Source organism: Uranotaenia lowii, chromosome 1, assembly GCF_029784155.1.
Source record: "Uranotaenia lowii strain MFRU-FL chromosome 1, ASM2978415v1, whole genome shotgun sequence".
Classification (NCBI taxonomy): Eukaryota; Metazoa; Arthropoda; class Insecta; order Diptera; family Culicidae; genus Uranotaenia; species Uranotaenia lowii.
In genome coordinates this window covers 172,079,222-172,098,319 of record NC_073691.1, presented here as the reverse complement: position 1 = coordinate 172,098,319, position 19,098 = coordinate 172,079,222, and the positions used below count along the sequence as shown (strand labels likewise).

The 19,098-nt window shown below is 38.3% G+C and overlaps 1 protein-coding gene across 12 annotated transcripts in view; it reads left to right on the top strand.

The window, feature by feature from the left end:
• The window catches only part of LOC129752668 (sodium/potassium-transporting ATPase subunit alpha), a 137,807-nt gene that overhangs the window by 90,345 nt on the left and 28,364 nt on the right, over positions 1-19,098 (top strand). For 9 of the 12 annotated variants that reach the window (XM_055748885.1, XM_055748734.1, XM_055748573.1 and 6 more), the window contains 2 exons: positions 8,586-8,666; positions 16,175-16,303. In XM_055748885.1, coding sequence (XP_055604860.1) covers positions 8,586-8,666; positions 16,175-16,303 — 210 coding nt within the window. The remainder of the gene's footprint in view (positions 1-8,585; positions 8,667-16,174; positions 16,304-19,098) is intronic. The other 3 variants (XM_055748989.1, XM_055749043.1, XM_055748936.1) reach the window with 1 other exon arrangement.

Sequence of the window (19,098 nt, the reverse complement as noted above, 5' to 3'; positions counted from 1 at the left end):
CGTTTATTTACACAGTGTTGTCATCTACAGGTTTAGATTTTTCAGACTACACTATTATCACTTTCTATTCTGACGAGTATTCGATTTTTGGCCCTCCTTTTAAGCGGTTTACAATGTGGAAACTAGAGTGCCATCTCAGTTGGGAAATTAATCCCTAAGTTCGTAAAAAAAAAGTCAACTCAGAGCTTCAGAAACGGCTAAAATTCCACCGTATGACAATCGTTAAGCAAATGATTAAATTTGTGAAGATTGACTGTACCATCCCTGTACAATAAGAATGTTCAACGTTTAGTTTCATTCATCAAACACATCCTAACATGGACGGACATCCTTTTGATGGTAAAGACAAGTGACAGCGGAGGGATAAATTCCGACAATCTAGTACTTCATTTTTCTTTGTCTGAAAATTCAGTGCTGGCGTGTACTTACTTCTAATGGTGTAAAAAAAAATACCCTAAAGCTACGTTTACATCAAAAGTTACTGTACCTGGAACAGTTATTTGTACCGTTATGATTGTTCAAGTTGGTTTTGTTTTGCCTTTTGGACGTCATACCTAAACAATAAAAATTTCTGATGTTAGACTCGTTGGGTAGCATCATTTTTGCAAAGCACTTAACTTGAATATATTTAAAACTTGTTTGGAAGACGATGGATGTCCCTAAATCGTATTCAACTTGCACGCTTGACATGATTTTTCGGCTGCCGCCCCTTTTCGCCACAAACGACAACCGGGGCCTTGATTGTCATTCATAATGACAATAAACAATAAATGTTCAACGTGGCGCTAGAAGGTGTTATTCGACGAGCGGTGGGCGAAATGCGGGGCACGATTTTCAACAGATCCAGTCAACTTATCTGCTTTGCCGATGACATTGATATAGTCGGCAGATCATCTGCGGCGGTGGAGGAGATCTACCGCAAACTGAAACGCGAAGCAGGAAGGATTGGGTTGATGATTAATACGTCCAAGACGAAGTACATGCTGGCCTGCGGATCCGAGACCGACCGAACCCGCTTGTCCAGTAATAACAAGGTCATGATCGACGGCGACGAGCTGGAGATAGTCGAAGACTTTGTCTATCTCGGCTCACTGGTGACCGCAGACAATGACACCAGCCGTGAGATCCGGAGGCGAATTATCAGCGGAAGTCGTGCCTACTATGGACTCCACAAGCAACTGCGGTCGAGAAGACTTTGCCCTCGTACGAAGTGTAACCTGTATATGACGCTTATTAGACCGGTTGTTCTCTACGGGCACGAGACATGGATATTGCTCGAGGAGGACCTGCGTACACTCGGAGTATTCGAGCGACGAGTGTTAAGAACCATCTTTGGCGGCGTACAGGAGAACGGAGTATGGAGGCGAAGGATGAACCACGAGCTCGCGCGACTCTACGGCGAACCCAGTATCCAGAAGGTGGTGAAAGCTGGCCGGATACGCTGGGCTGGACATGTTGCGAGAATGCCGGACGACTGTCCTGCAAAACAGGTGTTCGCTACGAATCCGGTAGGAACAAGACGAGCGGGGGCGCAACGAGCGAGGTGGTTAGACCAAGTGGAGCGTGATCTGGCGAACGTGGGGTGCCCGAGAAATTGGAGAACGGTTGCTATGAACCGAGTGAATTTTAGGAATTATGTTCGTCAAGTTATGTCGTGAGACGGAATACTATGTAAATAAATAATAATGACAATAAACATTCTATAGAAAAAGGGTATTTTCGAAATGGCAACTTTTGCACCCGCTGTTTGTGAGTTTTTTTTTTCAATTTTTTGGAACATTGTGTGTAGGTTCACTTGTTCGTTGCGCGCGTCAAGCGAATCAATCATTTTGATTTGACAGCTGCTTAGTCTGCTATCGGTTTGGAGCGAAGGAGGAGAAAATGGCTATGAAAATAACACACATCCATGATCCGTCTGTAATCGCGCCAGATGACGTTAGAAGAGACATAATGTGGGTGCAGCGCCGTCTGGTGGGAACAATCCCAACAGTAATGAGGGGAAATTATCTAAGTGGCGCGTTATCACGCAGCTGTCAGATTGATACTCCAGGGGTATTAGCATTTTGGCAATGATTTATTTTTTAGAATATCGTCTAGATTTGAGACGGTTGATTTGATGATCGGTGCTGTTCGCTAAAAATAAAATCATTTTCAGTGCAAAGTAAAGCGTACATACGAAAAAAATTACTGAAAGTGAATGACATTCACCTAATCTTTAGAATGTCGTTTGGCAGATAATAAATGGAATGATTCATCTCCAAAGAAAGAAACCATTTACCAAACGATATTAACGCGCTAGCACTAAATTTTATTTCGGAAGTCCGGACTTCCGACTCCCGAAAAACTTCCGACAAAGAAAAGTGAAGTACTAGATTGTCGGAAGTCTGTGTTTTGTCGACAGTTCACCGGCGACGGTTCTGAAAATTTTATTTAAATGGACAATAGCGGAAATGACCAATGCTTTAAGTCTCCCGAGCGAAGCAAAAATCGATTTCCGACTAATCTACATTGACGTCACGGTAAACAGTGATGTGTGTATGCGTGTGTCGATGAAGTTTCTTTCTTTAAAAAAAGGTGGTTTATAAGCTTCACAAGTTGTAGCGGAACGTAAAATAAACATAAATAAAACGCGAATGTTGCATCCATTCACTATCAGCAGCGCTTTGAAACACCAATTTAAAGAAAAATAAACAAAAACCCAAACATACCGAGCGAACTTTGCCTGTACCGTCTGTATGTACACAATCATACGTTTGAGGGTTAACACGTTTTTTGTTGAGCAAAACAATGTACGGTGCCCAGGGCACTTCTGTAGAGCTGGACCTGGTGAAAATAACATCCTTCTTCTAGCGCAGAAACGCTTTGAACTGCCCTGAAAGTGAGATTTAGCTTCAATTTTCCTTAGGAACTTCGAAGAACTCGAACAAAACTCAAATGTGTCTCGAATTCATTCAAACCCCCCAGGTTCAAGAACGCTGCTTCAGCTTGTTTTTGTTGTTATTTTTATTTGCTGAAACTGCCGTTCAAATCGCTTTCACAACTTTCGCGATAATCCGGTTCTGAAACAGAAAAATCGCTACCTATTCATCGCTAAGGTTTGAGATTGTTTACGGATTTACGAAAGTAGGTTTACAGTGTTTAGTAGTTGAACGAATCAAAAACCGTCTGACCCTGACAGATTTATGCGCTACCCCATTATCTGTCAAGAACGGAAAATTGGGTTGATTATTTAAAACCATTTCGAGGAGTTTTTTTTCCGCTTGTTTTAAGTCGAATTTTGAAATTCATCACTTTTTTCAGTGATTGAATCGGTATTTTAAATCAGAAACTAGAATCTCAGAGTTTAGATTCAGTTTACAGATTTAAATGAATCAAAATCCAATTTTTGCATCTGAATCGAGCATTCAATATTTTCAATACTGGATCGAATGCAGAATTTTTATTTTTGCATTTTTAATTTTTAATTCTGCATTCTTAATATACATGCTGAATCCGAATCTTAAATTTCAATTGTGAATCTCGAGTCTGAATTATGAGTATGTTCTGTATTAGACCATCTAAACATTATTAAATCACTGAAAACAAGCACTTTAAAATATACAAAAAGTAAACGACTAAATTTTAATTGCAGAAAACTCGATATTCGAAATGGTTGCATCGTTTTTTTAATTCAATTCATGTGCATTTAATAAAAAAAAAATAGAAACGTCGTTGGTGAATTGACAGCAGAACACAGTCTTCGATAATCTAGTACTTTATTTTACTTTGTCGAAAGTCCGAACTTTCGAAGTATTATCGCGCCAGCACTAAATTTTACTTGGGAAGTCCGGACCTCTGACTTCCGACAAAGTAAAGTGAAGTACTAGAATGTCGGAAGTCTGTGTTTTGCTGCCAATTTACCGGCGACGATTCTAAATTTTTTTTATAAAAATTCACAACATCGCGCCAGCACTAAGTTTTGCTTCGGAAGTTCCCACTTTCTACTAACTTCCGACTAAAGGAAATGAAGTACTAGATTTTTGGAAGTCTGTGTTCAGCTGTCAGTTCATCAGCGACGTTTCTAAAATTTTATTGAAATGTGCGATTGAAATACACTATGAACATACATTATTACACTGTCATGCACATGTGATGTTAAACATCGAGTAAGCTTTATGACAAGAATGCCAAAAGGTTTATGTTTTAGTTTTGAAGTTTGTGTACATTATACCCGAGTGATCCGTTTTTTCCGCTAGCAAGTCTTTTGGAGGACTTTAGCTACTGTTATGAAACCACCAAACTGGCAATTATTAAAATCTGAAAAGAAAAATATGCAATAGATTCTAAATATAGGCAATCTAAAAAAATCGCGTGTAAACCTTAATCTAAATTGTGTTCTATAAAGAGCTCCAAGTATTGTTGTGGAATAGCTCCAAAGTGTATAGCATAAAGCACACTTTGATAGTGAATATTTTCTGAATCATGATCTTTGCTATTTATAACCCTACCAGCTTAAAGAGTTGTTCAGCGAAACGCGTTACAAAGAAACTCGAAAACACCCAAACTTGAGAACTTTTCCCACAATCCCGAATGAAACTCCCTCTCTACAGGTTTGGCTATTGACGGCTTAGTCCAAAATTATGCTCTTTTAAGAGAACTCATCCCCCAAAATCTGATACCGCAAAAGAATCAGGCCTGGGGCCTGGGGTATCAAAAGTTTCTCAATGGTGGAGTTGAATACATTCAACTATATGTGTATGATTGATTTTATTCATTCAACAATAGATAAAATAGATTCAACTATAATCGTATGATTGATTTTTGACATCCAACAATAAGCATAGTACATTCAACTATAACGGTATAGTTGATTTAACTATAGATATGATAGATTCAATTATATTTTTATGATTGATTTCGTGAGGCCAACAATAGATATTGTAGTTTCAACTATAAGGGTATAGTTGATTTAACTATAGATATGATAGATTCAATTTTATTTTTATGATTGATTTCGTGAGGTCAATTCAAATATTGTAGATTCGCCTAGTACATTTAATGCTACTGCACCTTTTTTCTTCAGAATAAGAATTTTAATTTTTCCCACAATTTATAAACTTATTGAATCACATTTCCACTTTCTCACATGTTTAGTTGTTTTGGTAGCCTCTTCCATCAAGCAATACAAATAGTTAGTTGATGATCATATCAGCAGCTTGAAGATGGCCATCGTTTCGGTTCTGCCTGCGTGTTTTTTCGTCACCGTCATGATCCTGAAATTCGGAAATCACAATTAATATATAATCACCCCAGTGCTATCAAAGCTTTTGCTTACCTTTACTTGTCTATTGTTGCTGGCCTTGTGCAACAATTTTTTCCGTTCTGCCGCTTAGCAGCAGGATTAGGCAGAACAACACAAGGCTGTTGCACCCGGCGGGGTTAGACCTAAAGGGTCTGAAAAGGATAAGAAATTTCCACGCAGAAAGATTCCTAAAGATGAAAACATCAACCATTGATTGAATCTATTGTATTTATAGTTTAACGCGTAGATTCAATCATAAAATAGAAGTTCAATCTATCATATTTACAGTTAAATCAATTTAAAATTATAGTTGAATCTATTATGTTTATAGTTGATTGTAAGAGGTCAGTTAGCAGCTTGTAGTTGAATCTACTATATTTATAGTTGAATACATCAAATCAATCATACAGTTGTAGTTGAATCTATCAGATGTGCAGTTGAATCAATTCTACCAGTATAGTTAAATCTATTATATTTATGATTGATTGCAGATGGTCTATCAGCAGTTTGTAGTTGAATCTGATGTATTTATGGTTGAATACGGAGAATCAATCATACAACTGAAGTTCAATCTATCATATTTACAGTTGAATCACTATTATAGTTGAATCTATTATATTTATAGTTGGTTGCAGGAGGTCAATCAGCGGTTTGTAGTTGAATCTATCACATAGTTGAATCAAGTATACCATTACAGTTGAATACAGGGCTCGGAATTGTCGAAAGGAAAAAAATGAAATTGAAATTTCCCTTTATTCGTCTCACTCCAACAAATTTCAATTTCGAGGAGTTCACTTTCATTACTCGAATGAAAGTGAATCCTCTCATATTCACTGCTCGGGTGAAAGAAAGAAATTCAAAAGTCAGCAGAAGACAATTCCTATGACGCTTGAAACTGTCCGCAATCAGTGTCATCAATTTCGACGACATTTTCGACTTCCGCCCTTTTTTGTTTTGGGTTCCAGTTACGAATGCATGTTTTGCCCAATTTATTGGCCGTTTTTGTTTTGGTTTTGTAGTTTGGTCCTACAAAAAAAAACTAATTAGACCGTCTTTTCACACACGGTCAACTCAGTTACGCCTATTGGCCTAACGCGATTAGAAAAATTAAGCCCATTTTGAATAGGCGTAACTTCACGTTCAAACCAAAATGCATCAACAGGAAGTTTTGCCTAGTTGAATTTTATCAATTTTTTGAAAGTTTTAAGAGATTTGAAGATGAAACCGCGTTTATTAGGTAAAGTGCAATCTCGTACATCCAGAAAGACCGTTAACTCGGTTTGTTTACATTTGTCAGTTTCGCCCTTATGAAATGTTACCCTAGATATCTGCTATCAACTTCAAGTATAATGGATCAGTGACAAGTACCTAATGCACAGGTCAATGTTTTCATCTTAAGGTTGTGGTACATGTTTCTGATTCCTCGATTGTAGTAATAGAGTACCTAGACTATGATTGTGGTATTAGATTCGGAAGCGTTGATTGTAATACAAGATTTTTCTATTTGAAATTTGAAAAATGAATGATTGTTTCTTCATTTTAAAAAAAATATTAAATTATTTTGAAACGCATTGTCATTCGATATTCCTGAACCAGAACTTCATTCGATTAAGATTCGAACCATTACATTGGCATCGAGGTAAAGCTTCGTTTCTTTTGGGAAAACCCAAATTTAAGGGCGTCATCGACGAAAAACTTATACGCTGAAAGATATCGCCGGCCATCAGAACTATCAACCGGCGGACCGCTTCCAACGGTACAAACTAATATTGGACCTGGGCCAAAGCCGTCAAAATCGGGGAAAGATGACTCGCTCATTAATCGTTTTTCGGCGACCTTAAACATTAGCTAGCTGTCCCGGACCTGGGACGGATATTCGAAGATTAGTAGTGAAATTTTGCGCTGCCGAGATATTATTGATTGTGGGGAGAGCATTAAGCGGGCCGGGGAGGAATATTTTTTTTTTGTGGATGGGAAATATTTACGTCAAATTTTGTTTAATTACTGCGGGGTGAACCGTTCAGACGACCGTGATTGAGAGTGATTCTTAATAGCTCTCGGATGGTTACGTAAGTGTCCATTCGAATGAGGGTGGAATTATTTTAGGGAGCCGTCCTTGTCGGGAGGATCTCGGACTGGAAGAGTGGGCCCGAGGTTGATGGGATAGGATTAGATCATCTGGAGCAGCTGGCCAGCCTTCGGATAAGGGCTTGGATCGGTGGGCCGTATTCTGCAGTCTGTTGTGACTGTTGGGGCGAACGAAGGAAGGGTAATTGAAAATTCGCTCTCACCCGACGTGGTCCTAAACCGTGAACCGCAAGAGCTGGATTATATAACGCGAAAATATGAACTGCGCATGTCCGGCTCCTCCGCCGAATCTCATCAGGTAATGGGACCATACGGATCAGGAACTCCGACCATCCAGCCGTCTGTCTCAGCAGACCACGTCTCGTCGATTCTTTAGAAGGTCTCTCGTTTCTCTGGGTGGTATTTTCCCCCGTGGTTTGGGATCTCTTTTCCGGCCGCACTCCTTTTGAGTGGCTTCGCTGAGTGCTTCCATACAAGAGAGCGTGAGCGACTCTTATAGAAAATTTCTCTTTGGAAAAGCGTTTCCCTTCGTTCGAAAATTCCACCCACCAGGGTCGTTGGAAATCGATTTTCTTTGACCTGTTCGTTCATACAGTTAATAAAACGACGACCGGTCCAACTAGATTGGCACAAAATGCATACCGAAAAAAGTCAAATATCAACTTGGATCTCGAAAGGTACTTCCAATTTCCTGAACACCCTTTCCTACTCCGCCTAATATCCCACTAACATAAGCTTAAGTATAGTCAGCTATAATTTACTCCATCTCAATTCCCAAATATACTTATCATGATGTTTTTTTTTTTGTATTTTGTTTTATTTTCATGCATTCTTACCATCGCCCACACCCGTTGTTGTTCATTCACCTACAATTTTTTGTGATTTGCGTGTGCGTTTATTTTTTTGTTTGTGCCTCCCGCTACTTATGCTGACCTTGTACGCGCCATTTTGCATTCGTTCTCATTGACACACATAAATATACAAAAAAAAAACAAACGCGTGTGCCCTACCAAACGAATGCATTCCTGCAACCTTCCCCGGGTGACGAAAACAACAACAACAAAACACCCAAACAAACAAACGAAAATAAACCACAACCATTTAAATGCATCACAACCGAATTGTTCGTCGACATCATTTTTTTTTCCTGTGATGGAACTCGGTCCGTCATCATAATCATCATCATCATCGTCATCATCGTCGACACTCGGGACAGACCGGTCGGACCGACTCGTACCGGGTCGCCACCGTGGCACAGCTGAAGGATGACAACCTGACCGCCGATGGCCAATACAAGGTAGTAGCCCCCGGATTTTTAACAAATCAATCCGGATGGGAACCTCACTAACGAAAGAACCCCCTCCAATGGGGAAACCTTTCGAAAACTTACTAATCATTCGGTAGCCTCGGAAAACTAACCTTACGTTAAGTTGCACGTTTTTTTTGCACCTAATAACCTAGAAGTTCGTATTTGGAAACAGATTAACTTGTATTCTAGATGACTTTTTAACGCCATAATATCATAACGAAACTTAATTTTTCTCTGGTTTAACATTGAACTTAGTTTCTTATACCTGACATGAATTAGGAATATGCATTTCTACAGTTAATATAAATAATCCAAGCTACCTTGGGAATTTGATGTTATATGTGGATGATTTTGAACGAATTATGGAAAAAGAGTATACTAGTACTTGCAGAAACAGTATATCAGAGCTAGAAACTACAAACATAACCTTAAAATGCATACAAAGACTAGCGAAGATTTGTCAAAATACAAAAAGTATAGCGTTAAAAAAAAATCAATCTTTTACGAAATTGCGGTGAATCCGTGCACCCATAGTAAATAACCGTATCAATTGCCCTGTTTTTTTAAAGCAACAAAAGCGGGTATTCACAACAAAAAGTATTTCAAAACGAGAACTTTGGAAAAATTGCAGCAAATCTCCACACCCATGGTGAAAGCCAAAATCGTATCAACAATGCTTATGATGTTCAGGTTATTTCAAAGTTCATCAGTAATAAGTAGAAATAAGTCAACTCGGCTGAAGTCCAGGTGAAACCGTGCATCCTTGGTAAATAGCCATACTTCAAGATAGGAAATTTGGAAATCTGTTATGGTTTGTTGTGAAGCTGGTAAAATATTTGATTTTTCAGCATGCAAGCAATCGCCAACTTTGCGACATTGAGTCGAAACCGCGCACCCATGGTGGAAAACTTTTAAATCCTCAATCCCTTAGCTTGATGTACACTTCAAGTCGAGGAAAGTATACAAAAAATCTGGTTTTTCCTTCCTCAACAGGTCACAAAATATTAGTTGAATGTGCATTTTGTGATCAAAACAAATTTCAAAGCTTCACAATATTGTTCAACGAAATGAAATTTTTAGAAACTTCGATGGTAAACTGGCAGCAAAACACAGACTTCCCACAATCCAGTACTTCACTTTTCTTTGTCGAAAGTCAGTTCGGAAGTCGTGAGGTTGATTTCCGATGAAATATTTATATTGTGGTGAATTGGCAACAAAACACAGACTTCCGATAATCTAGTACTTCACTTTTCTTTGTCGGAAGTCTTTCGGAAGTCGGAAGTCCGGACTTCCGACTTCCGAAAGACTTCCGACAAAGAAAAGTGAAGTACTAGATTGTCGGAAGTTCGTATTTTGTTGCCAGTTCACCAGCGACGTTTCTGATTTTTTTTAAATTCACAATACTTCCGCCGACAGACTTCCGAAAAAGAAAAGTGAAGTACTAGATTGTCGGAAGTCTGTATTTTTCTGCGAGTTCACCAGCGACGTTTCTAAAAATTGCATTTAAATAGACAATATATTCCGCCAAGTAACAAAACCAGACTGTGAAGTGTTGTTGAGGCTCAGATGAAGTAATACGGTAATACTTTTGTGCGTTCGCGTTCACCTGAACGGTTTATTGCAAAGCAATAGAGAGATAATTCTTTGTGTTTGGAATGGTAATGCTCAAAATTCCTCAATTACTGCACAATCTTTCTTTCTCTCTGAGCACTGGTTTCTCTCCTTTTAACACAAATTTACTCATTTCCCGCAGAATTGAAAACAAATTAATATTAACGCAACTTCAATCATTGGCTGCACAATTTGCGTGATCATTGGCGTATTTTTTCTCTTTATCGCAGTCCCCCAATTGCGACGCAATCGTCGTATTTTTACCATCTGACTACGATAGAGAGAGAAGATACGCCAAGGATCACGTAAGTTGTGCACCCAATGATTGAAAATGTGTACGGGAAAATGAGTAACTTTGAGTTAAAATGAGAGAAACTAGTGCTCAGAGAGAGAGAGAGAGAAAAAAAAATGTGTGAATTGTTGCAAATTGTGCAGTTGTTGTGAAATTTGGATCATTTCTATTTCAAATACGAAGAATTCTCTCTCCCTCTATTGCTATTTCCTGGTTGATGCTCGATTTTGTGTGCGAAGAGACAGAAACAAAGCGAAAAGAAATCAGGAGGCTTGTTCGTTTTTTTTTTCATTTTGGTCGGACAAGATTCCAGTGATGTCAACCTTCCAGATTTTTTCAGATCTTCCAGGCTTCTTGGACTTCCAGACTTCCAGCCTTTTGACATTTTTTCCAGACATTTCCAGACTTTAAAATTGGGTCATGACTTTTTTACAAAATACTCAAAATTTTAAATGTTCGTGGTAAAATGGCAGGAAATGATTCGAATTAGTAATTGAAAAGGGTGGAATGCTACGAAGATGGATGAAAAAAAGTGAATTAGGCACAGAACTTTGTACTGCCAATACTACCACCCCAGACAACATTTTTGTAGGTATATTTCTTAACAAACTTTGTTATACGTTTTCATATACATTATAGAATCATCGCATAAATCTCGAAAAAATAGCATTTACCTACCAAAGTGGAGGCTTTTTACAAAGATATTTTCAAGTTCTGGCTAAAGCGATAAGAATTATACAAATTGGACGATATTCAACACCTTATTCGTACATCCTGAAATATGAGAAAGAGCGCAAGTTTTGCTATCAATGCAAGCAAACCGTTGCCAGCGACAATATTTTCTGCTTCCCTTGTTGGACAATTTTTCTAAATGAACCATCTGATTTTTAGCAATCTGATCGCACTGCTTATCGCAGAGAGAACAACAAGGTTGTTTTCTCACTTCAACCCCTCACGGGAGAACAAATTTGCAAACATGGCGGACTTTTTTTTATCATATCCGATTTATACCGACTTTAAGTAGCCTTTTTAACGATCGTTTACTTATCCAAAAAAAAAAGCTCATCACAGTTTCGCAATCCAGACTTTTCCAGCATTTTTTTTTTCAAAATATTTCAGACCTTTTTCAAAAACAGTTGGCATCTCTGCTTGATTCGTGAGCATAGGAGATTTTGCTCGTAATTTCCCTTCGCTCCAGCGCATTCTCATGAAAAATCGTATCGAGGCAGGTTCGGCCGCTCGTATGAATGAGTTTTTTTATCCTTGCGCCCTTGAGACAAATTGTTACTTAAAATATGCTATCAAGAAACAGTGTCATATAGGTATTGAGCATTTGATTTCAAGATTGTCGTTCGAAAATTCGGGGAATATCCGGGCAAACTTGGTCAAAACCCAGGAATTACTCAACAGAAAGCAAGAAAAAAAAACATAAAAAAAATATTTTTCATCAAAACACATCAGTGTACTTTATATCGTATTTTTTATGAAAATTGCTGAAATTATTTCGATTTGAACGAATAAATAAAAAAAATGTGCAATACAGTTGTTTTTTGCTTGTTTGATTTGGCTAATAAAGTGAATAAATCCGGGCTAAATCTGAGCTGTTTTCAATAAAATCCTTGTAAACGGGCCGGACCGAACTTCTCCAAATTTTGTATTAAATATCCAGGCAAACCGGGATTAACCGTGAAATCTGGCAACCTTATTCAATGTGAAGCACACTTGCGACGAGCCAAAAAAAGAGATATCTAATGTGAATTTTAATTTAAAAAAAAAAATAGAACCGTAGCTGGTGAACTTTCAACAAAACTCAGACTTCCAAAAATCTAGTACTTCACTTTAAATTTAGTGCTAGCGCATTAATATTAACGCGCTAGCACTAAGTTTTACTTCGAAAGTTCGGACTTCCGACAAAGAAAAGTGAAGTACTACACGGAAAAAAAAAAGGTAAAATTTACCTTTTTGCGAGGTGAATTTTTTCCACCCCTCTTTCGAAGTAAATTTTACCTTTTTTTCATTCACCTAGCAAAAAGGTAAATTTTACCTTTTTTCAATTCACCTAGCAAAAAGGTAGATTTTACCACTTTCTTATTCACCTAGCAAAATAGTAAATAATACCGTTTTCCCATTCACTGATTTAAAAGGTAAATGCTAGTTTGTTTGATTTGTTTCTTCAATAAAAATTAATTTAAAAAAAACACAATTCATGAAAAAATTGGTATTTATTTGAATTAAATAGGGACTGTTACCTAATATTTATTTTTTAAAAATATCACCGTGTTCTTTAAAAATTGTTGAGGCAAGTCCTTTGTTCGCCAAGCTTGTCAGGTCCGGCTTTTCCGGCTTCTTATCTGAAGGCTGACGGGAATACAACACGAAGCTCTGTGGGCCGATCTGAAACAAAAGCAAAGTATTATGAGAGCTCCTTAAAATCTTAGAAAACAATTACCATTTTGTTCCGATTTTCACATATTGTGCACGAAGCAAAACTTGTCCCTAAACGGCAAAACAGCTTAACCTCAATAAACGGATTCGTCAAATAGTTACTTTTTTTTTTTATTTGTACCGTTTTGTTTAGCTCAATCCAGATCAACTTCACCTCGCTACGAGGTAAGTTTTACCTTATTTGGATTTACCTTTCTTTCTAGGTGCATTATACTTTTTGATTCAGCTCAATTCAGGTGAACTTCACCTCGCTACGAGGTAAAATTTACCTTTTTTGGATTCACATTTTTTCTCGGTGAATTGTACCTTTTTGCATTCTTCGTTTCTGGTATATTTTACCTCGCTGTGAGGTGAGTTTCACCTCGAATAGGTAGAAGTTACCTTTTTGGCTTTTGCGAGCGTTCACCTTTGCTGTCTCGGTAAATTTTACCTTTTTATTATTTTCCGTGTAGATTGTCGGAAGTCTGTATTCAGTTGCCAGTTCACCAGCGACGATTCTTTTTTTTTAATTAAAATTCGCAATATCTCGTATTTGGTCCGCAATGTGTTTATTTGTTTCCAGCTGACCATGTTCATGTCCTTGATGACGCTCAGATGCCTTTTTTTCTTATTAATTTGATTCCATTCCGGGATGCGAAACAATAAAAATAAATAAAAATTCAAGGCCTCGACCACACTTGGCAATCTGAACTGCAATTTGAGTTGCTGAGATTTGTTTGTGTTTACATCTTGGTTGCTGAAAAGAGCAGTAGGTCTCCCATGCATGTCGGGAGACTTGAGACATCGTTTCGTTCTAAATGTAATCATAAACATGTCTGAGCAACCGAAATCGCAGTGCAAGTTGCTAAATGTGGACGAGGCTGAGACAAAGCACGCCTCCCAATCAAACAAAAAAATTCTACATGCTCATTTCAGATACACACTGTATGGATGTTTTTTCCATGAAGTACTTTACAATAACCATACATGTCACGGTTACTATTAGGGCTATTGTGATTTCACAATTCGAAAGATACAAGACTTCTTAACGGAGATTTCGAAGTAACATTTTAGTTCATTGTTAAAATGGAAATGATTTTTACAAAATTTTATCATCGTAATCTTTGTCTATTCGGGTAGTTTTTGTGAATTTGGGCGCCTTTTTAAAGAGTATTTGAAATTTTACACAAGTTTTTGAATGTTTGTTGTTTGAGCTTCTGCATCTGTCCATCTGTGTAATTAATGGAAGAAAAATAATCCTGGTGAAGCTGTTGATAACTTCCAGTGCGTTCTATTTTTCGAAGGTAAGCGCGCTGCTATTCATTGTGACGTTTCACCGAAAAGTTTTATCGAACAATTTACCATCGGCGTTACCTATCGCCACCGCATCGATTCCATTTTAGCGCCATAATTGCATGCAGCTTTACCGCATCGTCCCTTGAACCCCTCCCACCCGGCCCCCCTAACCACCGCAATCAATAAGTGCTTATCCTTGTGCTCGTTATCTAGTTAAAACCGTTCGTTCCAAAGCCACTCTGACGAACGGCCTAATGGGTACCGATGATATGATTATGATTGGGCGCCGGCTTCACCGGAGCTTACCGCACCACTACTAGGGTTTGTTTTTTCACTCCCTCTAGGCTGTTTCAATTCTAATAACACTTACTTTAAGCGACGGCACACGGTAGTTCTAAGCAAAACTTTTTAGAGGTAAGCTGGAAACGGTTTTTTCTTTCAAAGAGTCATAACCTCCAATTCTTGGGACTATTTTTTTTGGGCTCTAACTTTGGCGTTCAATTGAACTCCAAACTAACAAACTTCTAATTAAAACCTTATTTACTTTTAATTAATTACGGATACTAATTAGGATTTATTCGGTGAACGGTGACATACACACACATGTATATGGGTAACTTTTTCAAACTGGTGTTGATTTTCCATTTTAGGTTTACTGGGCCTCATCAATTGCAACGTCCGGCGGATCCAAATCGAACAAGCTCTACGAGTGGGGATCAACTGTTTTGCGATTGCATCGACCGGAATCGATTCTCCTTGAAAAGGCAAACAAACACGTGGATCCACTAGAGGCGCGACAAGATACATTAGATACTTGACCAAACGGTGTTGCGTAACTCGAGGCTGTGTCACACGAGCCAGCTAGATGTGTTCTTTGAAGTGATGAAATCCGGAGTACTTGCAACACTCGAAAGCGGTGTGGACGAGGATGCGATCATAGTTATCAGCTTCACACGTGACTACATAAGACCCACATAATTGGCGCCGAACATGAATCAGAATGTTACACAAAATTCATCTTTTCTTGCGAAGATTTTAAAATTCTACGAATCCTAGAATGAAGTTATAATTGTGCCTCGATTCAGCATCTAGAATCCAGCATCCACATGTCACCCCTATCTGGGTCCATACTATCGAAACCATACCGAATACCTGCATTACGCTAACGCGTTTCGATCACCTGCAAATCGAAACATCGGTCCTTAATTTCGCGATAACGCAATGATAGTAATTGCTAGGAACATTCCCGGACAAAACGATACGGCTTGGCCGGCCTAGAACCGCGTGTGTGCGTGTCAAGTGGCATCAGACCTAGAGGCTAATTAGGAGAGGAACAAGGCACTGAACAGTACCTCTAAACCTTGCGCGCTTTCTCGATGAGAGTATTTGAACAAGATATTGCACGAATCGCTGCCATCGATTGCTATCTTATCAATCTCGGCCCCGGTTCGAATCCAAAGCGACGGACCTGGCCTCAACAGCCTAGTTCTCTATCTAAGCGCATGGACTGATTTTTATTAGTAGACAACCGGTGGAACAATCGAAATCGTCTGAACCAACACCAACACACACACGCACACACAAGGAAGGCAGGCAAGCAACCGAGCTGGGACTGGGACGGTATCGGTTCGATATAGCAATCCGCGGGTGACCTTCCCGATGCCAGTCTGCCGCAAGAGTTCGTTCGATTTGGATCCTGTCTCTAGCGATTGATAAAGCCCGCTCGTAGTCATTAGCAGTTAGTTAGCGTAGTTGAAACTGACCGGCAGTGTCAAACCGTATTATGTGCCTGAGAAATTCCTGTTAGCTAACGAGAGTTCTTTTTTCCATTTTTCTCCCCCTTTCCTTCGAAAAACCAACCGGAAACACACAGGCGAGACGCAAAATGCCACCCAAGAAGAAAGGAGATAATTTGGATGATCTGAAGCAGGAGTTGGACATCGATTTCCATAAGATCACACCAGAGGAACTCTACCAGCGATTTCAGACACATCCAGAAAATGTAAGTAGATCTCTGGCATCGATTATTTCAATGTTTATTTTGTTTTTTTTTCTATGAGAACGTTAGGGGAAATTTATCGTACCATATTAAATCGTTTTCAGGGCGATAGGATTCAATTTTAGTTGAGATTACTCAGAATGGACACAGTCAAAATCAGTAGCCTAAAAATTATTATAAAGCCTCAGAGGCGCACAGTTCCGAAAGCTCCACGAAATTTCGTGTGAATCGTTTGGGAAATCGAGGATCAATTCCATTCTGTAACTCGGTTGATTTTTAAACTTTAGATGTATTGAACCATTTTATGGACAACTTTCCAAGGTAATGATATAACGCACGGTTGGATTCCTTTCCAAGTTTTGAAAGTATTCATTCCTATAGAAAATTCATTGCTTTAATTCAAAATAATGTTGTGAGGGTAGATTCTAAATAAAATTCAACTGGTGATGTTATGAAAGTACCGTCCAAAAGTCCAATCTCCTTTTTGAAAATTCCTATAATTTCAGCTCGATTAAGGTGAACTTTAATTTTTGATAAAAGTTGAATTAAGTTTGGAAAAACATACAAAATTCAAAAAAATCTTTAAAATTTGTGGGCAAAATAAAGATATACTCCTTTATGCTGCCAAATTGTTCAGTTATTTAAAAATACGGCGTTTTATCCAACAATAAATATTGTCGCGCCAGCACTAAATTTAACTTCGGAACTTCCGACCAAGAAAAATGAAGTACTACATTGTCAGAAGTCTGTGTAAAGCTTTTATAAACGCGCCAGCACTAAATTTTACTTCGGAAGTCCGGACTTAAGACTTCCGGCAAAGAAAAGTGAAGTACTAGATTGTCGGAAGTATGTGTATTACTGCCAGTTCACCAGCGACATTTCTAAAAATTTGATTTAAATGCACAATATCGTGCCAGCACTAAATTTAACTTCGGATGTCCGGACTTCCGACTTAAGACAAAGGAAAATGAAGTAGTAGTAGATTTTCAGAAGTCTGTGTTCAGCTGTTAGTCCACCAGCGAAGTTTCTAAAAATTTTGTTAAAATGTACAATACAATCCCATATATTCATTTTGAAGCCTTCAGTTCAACTTCAATAAAATAGCAAAATCAGACTTTCGAGCGACAGTCTATATCTGCAATGGAAAGCTAAAAAATACTGTATTGTTGATTCAACTTTACATGATGGCTGATTTATTTTCGATATTGATGTTGATCGAACAAATGCGAAGGCTGAATCATGATAAATTACTATAACAATTAGAAAGAAATAAAATAAATCAGAATGTGTTAAGTTCGGTTTCTAGGCAAGCGCAAACAATTTTTATGAAAAGGTTTTTACGTTACCATAACACGGAAAAACCCTCTTATTAGAAATTGTGCCTTCAGTTTTTTTTAATCTTGGCATTATAAATCATAAACAAATAGGAAAGACACTGCTTTTTCAAGTTAAATGCTAAAACGTGTTATACGTTGCATACAATGCTAGAAATTTTAATGTAATGTTATCTGAGCTATAAATACAACTCCTGTCTATATCAATCAAAGCTTAGTTCTAAATGTAGACGTTGTATGCTGTTGAAATCATAAGTTTTGGCGCTGGTGATTGGTATCCTTGGCAATACTGACTGGACACTCGATTTCGTTTTCCGGATAATTTTTCCAACAGTACGCAATATCGATTCCAGAGTGCACATCGATCGATTTAAAGAAATGCTATACCAGTTAGGAAATGCCACCCAACTTTAAAATAAAAACAGGCAATTTCTACGATAAAATCGGGCTAAACAGGTACATTTTTCTTACAGGGCATTTGTATCGGAAAAATGGTAGGTTCGCCACCTACCGTCGGTATTGCGAACCTGCTAAATGTGACGAAAAAAATTAGCCAGAAAATGATCGAATTTTTGTTCTAAGTGTCCTGTCAGTATGATCAGTGTCGATACAGTAAACACTTCTGCAATCGGCAACCCTTTCTTTGGTTCCGACACTTGAAAGATGTTTGATAGATGTCTGGTCAACATGAAATGACGTCAGAAAATGTCGCCGGTGCTGATGTTGGCAAAAACTCCGGTTTGCGGATTCAGCGACCATACTTATCGGATTGTTCTAATTAATCGACGTCACCCTAGATCGAACAATGTTATCCATCTGCAGTAAATTGATTACTCAAGACAAACCTCGCGACAAGTGCTAATAATCGCAATCGAAGTAAAAATTCAACGGAAGACTGCCTACGCCCTGTTGCATTAAGCAAAACAGACGACACATTTGTTTATCAATCCTATCAGTTGCAATTTTTTCCCTGGAACACATTGAGCTGGGAAAGGGGATTGCGGCTGCATATCGATGGATAATCATCGCATTTCTGACGTACGTTGATAGCTAGTTATCGTCCGGCAAGGGTAGGGAATCTGCATCGTGGTTGATGCGAAAACAATGAAATGTCAGTGTGACTTTAGAGATAGACGCATTGGAAAAGGGGTTTGGTGTTTTAAAATAGCTGCAACGACTTCTGCAGATCAATGAAAAAGCAAAACAAAAGTCAACGCGGTTGTTTGACAGATTATTGATTGATGGGGTTGTTGGAATTTCAACTGCTGTGATGATTCAATCGGTTGGAGCAAAATGATAAGCTTTCATCGCCAAACTTAAATATTTTTAACGACTTTGTTTAAATTTAATGCCGACGGCACTCGCAGATATAACACAGGAAACAATTTAACGATTAAAGAAAAATGAAAAAAAAATTGCTTTAAATTTAACCCGTGAATACACACAAATTCTACTCAAAAAAAA